At 35.8% G+C, this 6,000-nt stretch overlaps 1 protein-coding gene across 1 annotated transcript in view; it reads right to left on the bottom strand.

Annotated features, from left to right (window-relative positions):
• Positions 1-4,174: 4,174 nt before the first annotated feature.
• The window catches only part of CNTLN (centlein), a 317,305-nt gene continuing 315,479 nt past the window's right edge, over positions 4,175-6,000 (bottom strand). Inside the window, exon 26 of the mRNA XM_047064802.1 lies at positions 4,175-4,450. Within this exon, the coding sequence (XP_046920758.1) occupies positions 4,349-4,450 (102 nt within the window). The 3' untranslated portion in view covers positions 4,175-4,348. The remainder of the gene's footprint in view (positions 4,451-6,000) is intronic.

Below are 6,000 nucleotides of genomic sequence, written 5' to 3'. Positions count from 1 at the left end.
AGTCCCTGACTACTTGGCCCATCAATCAGTATATCATCACATGTATCTGTTGATGGGTAAATGAATAAACCAGCTGTGGTACATGCATATACTGGGATGCTATTCAGCAATGAAAAGAAATAAACTATGGATATACACAATTTATATGGATCTCAAGGGCTTATGCTGACTGAAAAGAACTATATACTCTGTGCTTCCATTTATATAACATTCTCAAAGTAACAAAATTATAGTGATGAAGAACAAAAAAAAAAATAGCTGCAGGCCTTAGCGTCGGAAGGGGGATATGAATGCTAAGGAGTAACATGAGGAATATTCTGTCGATGGAATAGCTCTGTATCCTGTGCTGACAGTTATATAATCTACATGTGTGACAAAATTTCATAAAACTATCCCTCCCCAAACTATCCCTCACTTTGCATTTTTTGCAAAGTGAATGTGAAAACTTGTAAAAATCATTTATGGTCTATATTTGAGTTAATAATACTGTCCCAATGTCATTTTCCTGATTCTGACAATGTGTTATGGTTAAGTCAGGTGTTATTCAGGGAATCTGAATGAAGACTACTCAAGAATTCTCTATACTACTTTTGCAATTCCTTATGAATGTTACACTATTTCAAAATTAAAATTTATATAAAAATAAAGGAAAAAGAAAATGCCCTGGATGTACTTTTCTTTTTCTACCTTGCTCCCAACACTGAATTAATGAGCAGTGTCAGAACTAGTACAATAGGAAGAATGGAGAGGATTCCTTATAAGACAAAGGATGTTGACAGGTGTATAAGATAGGGAACATACAGTGGGGATAAAACTCCAGAAAAAAGCTAGGTCCCAAACCAAAGAAATTTGTCAAGGCAACAGGAAGATTTTTTTTGTGCCCTCAGATTGAGTAGTAGTAACCTAAGATAAGATATTGGAAAATGTAAACTTCACTTACATTAAAAAAATTTTTTTTATCTTAACTAAATCTCATCCCAAAATATGCTGAGGGGCTCCTGGATGGCTCAGTTGGTTAAGCGTCTGATTTCGACTTCAGCTTAGGTCATAATCCTGTGGTTCATGAGTTCAAGCCCCTCATCGCGTTGCATGCTGACAGGGCGGAGCCTGTTTGGGATGCTTTCTCTCTGCCCCTCTCCCATCCCTTCTCAAAATTAATAAATAAGCTTTAAAAATATGCTGAAAGTGCATTAATTAGGGTCAGGTGGTAAAAGGTGTCTGTTCCTCTGCCAATACCACACTTTTAATGTAGCTATAAAATACATCTTAAAATTGGGTAGAGTGATTTCTCCCACTTTATTTTTCCTTAAATCTTTGTAGCTACTCTTCTTCCTTTGCCTTTCCATACAATTTTTTAGAAGACTCTTGTCTCTATTTTCAAAATATCTTGCTGTGATGTTTGTGGGAATTGTATTAAACCCGTATATCAATTTGGAGACAACTGGCATCTTTGCTATATTGAGTATCCCAATTCATGCTCTCAGCATGTCTCCCCATTTATTTAATCTTCTTTCATCAGTGTTTGTGGTTTTCAGTATACAAGTCTTAGACATGCTTTGTTAGATTTATACCTCAGTATTTCTTTTTTCTTCTTTTTGAGGAATTGTGAATTGTATTTTAAATTATGGTTTCCACACATGTATTACTAGTTCACTAGTATATAGAAATACAATTAATTTTTCTATGTTGATCTTGTATCTTGAGAAGTCACTTATTAATTCTGAGGTTCATTTATTCGTGTATGGAATTATTTATGTAAGAGATAGCTTTACTTCTTCCTTTCCAATCTGTAGGCCTTTTATTCCCTTTTCTTGCCTTACCATGCTGGCCAGGATTTTCAATATTTTGTTGAATAACAGTGGTGAGAGTAGACATCCTTGCCTTGTTCCTGATCTTAGGGGAAAGTGTTCAATCTTCCATCATTAAGTATAATGTTAGCCATAGGCATTTTACAATCCCATCAAATTGAGGAAGTTCTTAGTTTTGAGTTTCTTCTTTTCTCGTGCAGGGGTATTGAAGTTTTTCATATGTTTTTGTAAAATTTTACGATCATGTGATATTTCTCTTTAGCCTGTTTACATGGTGTCTTACATTGATTGATGTTTGAATATGGAACCAGCCTTGATTTTGTATCTTCTGCCCAATATCCCTCATAAACAGATAAAACAATTCTAAACAGAATTTTAGAAAACTGTATTCATTTTCTATTGCTGTAGTTACAAATTATCACAAACTTAATGGCTTAAAAAAGCAAAATTTATTCTAATCACTGGGGATGTGCAAAATCAGTTTTATTAGGCTAAAGTCAAGATGTTAACAAATGTTGTTTTTTTGTTTTTTGTTTTTTTTCCTGGAGTCTCTGTGGTGGACAATCCATTTCCTTGACTTTTCCAGTGTCTGGGGATCACCTACAGTCTTTAATTGATGGCCCCTTTCCTCTATACTTAAAGTTATTGGGGTAGCATCGTCAAATTTCTTTGTCCCTCTCCTTCTGTGGTAACATTGCTGTCTGACTCCTCTTGCCTTCTTCCTGGAAGACCTCAGGCCTGCATAGAAATTCAGTCACATTTTATCTTTGTAACAAAATTCTTCTGTGATCAGATATTATATTAAAAATCTTGTAATTTATTTTCTTACCATTGTTTTCTTGTGAGTTGGAAATTCTGTTATGAGTACTTAGTTCAGTAATGTCCATATACAGTGTATTCTTTCAGCATAGGTATACTGTCACTGTATAATAATCACAATGTTTTGCAATCTAATTCAATAGCAAGATAATCCACACTCTGCTATGCCGTAAAAAATGTCACGTTGACAGCCATTTTTCTCTTCTTTTCTTGTTTTGACATGATGGGTATATATTTTTCTTAAAAAGTGCAGTAGAGTAGTATTGTGGCATCTGAAATGCTTTCAAGTTGTAACTGTATTTTCCTAGAATTGTGTCATTGTGATTTGTAGTGTGCTAAGTAGTGCAAAGTGACCACAGTATCACATATGGTCTGGGCTGCATACTCACTTGCACTACTGTAGTTTGAAAGCAGCCATGAACAATACATAAATAAATGACCATCACTGTGTTCCAATAAAACTTTATTGATGGACACTAAAATCTGAATTTCATATAAACTTCACATGCTATAAAACATATTCTCTTTTTGTTTTAAACCATTTGATAATGTAAAAATTATTCTTAGCTTGTGGGCCGCACAAAAACAGGCGGCAGTCCAGATTTGGCTTGTGGGCCATAATTTGCCAACCGCTGCCTTAACCTCAGGGGACCTGTATTCTAAAGGGAAAGGGGAGGAGAAAATAACATGAAGACATATAAGTGAACAGGTAAAATAGCCAATTTTCTGTGATAAAGGAAATTAAGTAGTAAGATGGCCAGGGAATGTGTCCCTGAGGGAGCAGATAAGGTGATCCTGAATGATGAGAAGGAGCCAGTCATGAGAAAAATGTACAGACTATTCTAGAAAAGAAAAAGAGTAAAGGCTGGAGGCAGGCAGAAGTTTGGTGAATTAGAGGAACCAGAAAGGTCATGTGTGGCAGGAATATAGCGAAAAGGTGAAATGGGGTTAAGAGTATTTGGAAATCTAAATAAAGATGATATCATCATTAGGAATTTGAACTTAATTAGTTGACCACAGTAGGAGTTATGCTGGATCTAGCCTAATTTTATACACTGGGCTTGTGGTCCCTTGCTAATTTAGATGGCCACACAAAGTCTTGTGAATTTAAAAAAAGAAAGGGAGAAAAGGAGAAAATGTTTTTATTTTTTGCCAAGTAGTTCTAGGAAAATACAGTGTCTCCTACATAATCCAGTATATTGAGAACAGATATAATTGGACCACACAATTTATTTCATTAAATTCTCATCCTTAAGATATGATGCTTCGTTTTATATTTGCCAATAAAACAAATTGCTCTTCATTGGATGATTTAAGGCCTTTTATACTGGTTTTATGTAAATGGTCTAGTTTCTTACAAAACTTAAAACATTAAGTCCTCAGTTTACACCTTTGTCTTCTTATATTCAGGCCAATTTGTGTGTCCAAGCTTGTTCTAATTTCTTCTACTGCACTGGAAGGAAAATCATTTTTAAGTTTGCATTGATTTGTGGCAATATTTGTATTCAACAATCAAATGCTACACTATTTCCTTTAAAATGGCTGTGTACTTAATTAGTTTCACTTGTTCAGCAATTAATTAGTTTCAGAGACTTCTTATTTTGGTATTGAACCTGACTATTGATAGTTGGAGCAGATACTGTATCAGGATTGCAATGCATTTTTCCAGTCCCACCACACAAAAAGTTTTCACATTTGAAAAAAAGTTCTTCATCATAATATCATCTAATATCTTTCATAATTGTGAAATATCCTTCAACTAGTTTCTTTCTTTCATTTATTTTCTCCAGTACTGCTTCTAGCAAATATGAGGCAAAAGGAAGCTGTAAGAGAAACACACAAAAAAAAGATGATCAAAACTCTATATTTTCTTCAGCTCAAAAACATACACTAAATATCATTAAACCATTAGAACTCAGCTATCTGCAACTTTGCACCCATAATGGCACCCTTCTGGGTCTCTTTTCAACTGATCTTCCTGGTTAGTGTGGGTAATTTTGTCTTTTATAATAAAAATGATAAAAGAGCAGAAGTAAAATGAAAAAAGATAAACGCCTTATTGAACAATTCATGGTTTACTGACCATGTTAATGATGTAATCTGCAATACAAGCAGCTGAGCCATTTATCTTCAATCAGCTGATCAATAGCAGGTTACAGTCATCTCCAGGGCCCACAGGCCCACCGAAGGAGTACTGTATGCTCATCACTCATAAAAGAATGAGAGAGAACTATCAATACACTTGTCTGTGTGAGAGCCCAACACCTCAAGAGTTGTAGGGTAAAATTTCAGAGCGAAAAAAAATGGCAAAAGTATACCCATTGATTAAGATGTTATAGAAAAGTTTGTTTGGCACATCAAAGTGTAATACACATGTTGCAAACTGCTGAGTTTATGAAATGTAGAGTACATTTTTAAATTTCATAATTTATATAACTTTTCTGGTAAAGTTTCATTGTTCCCTCTGCTTCCCTGGGTTTCCTGTAGAAGTCTGAGTCGTAGGATACATGTCTGGGCTGTAAGTAGAAGAAAAGGGAAAAGGGTCTCCAATTACCCCCACACCTCCACCAACTTCCTTTTGTCTCCTTCCCAGCTGTCTGGTCTCACAGAAGAGGTTTATAATAATTAAGACATTCGTTATGCCATTTCTTGGAGTTGCCCTTTTGATTAACCAGCAAAAGACCACTTTTGTTTCCTTGAATATGTTGACGGGGATGCTTCCCATGCCCAGTCCCCTTCCCCACAAGGGAAGTACCATCAGGCCCTTTTTTGTGCCAGGATGACCACAGGCAGCATCCATCATCAGCACCTGACCAAAGACCACTATAGGAGGTGCTTGGCTGTGCTCAGCTAGGGTGATTATAATTCGCTCAACCAACCAGAACGGCCTTTTCGAATTTGAACTGGGAGTAAACAGAAAAGGTTGGCCAGTGGCAGTGAAACAACAGGCCAGACAAACAGATTATGCAGGCCACGAATGAGAAGCGAAGACCAAAACTGGTCCATAGGATTGCCTCAGATCCCAAGTTTCTAACAAAAAGGTTCTAGTTTAACTTCTTTCTCATCTTTGTAACAAACTGCCTTTTCTAAGTCAATGCCAGGAGCTTCACACACGGTCTTCCATGAAACTTATTACTGAAGAAACCACAAGATACCAAAATATCACATTTCTTTAGTTCTGAAGACAGACTTGAATAGAAGATACATGGATTGAATTAAAAACAGCTTTTTTCTGGGAAAGAAAAAACCCCTACTACCCCATTAAATATATACACACTGTGTTTGCATTGCAATGTCAGAAATATGAAAATGTGGGGAAAATGCATCTTAGAAGTAAGGAAGAATGTTAGACTCCCTTCTGCAAGGTAAGGAT

This window comes from Lynx rufus, unplaced genomic scaffold (genome assembly GCF_022079265.1).
Source record: "Lynx rufus isolate CCGP_SWC_20201006 ecotype Redwood Valley unplaced genomic scaffold, mLynRuf1.p SCAF_10, whole genome shotgun sequence".
In the NCBI taxonomy this organism is placed as follows: domain Eukaryota; kingdom Metazoa; phylum Chordata; class Mammalia; order Carnivora; family Felidae; genus Lynx; species Lynx rufus.
This window is presented reverse-complemented; position numbering and strand designations above follow the sequence as displayed.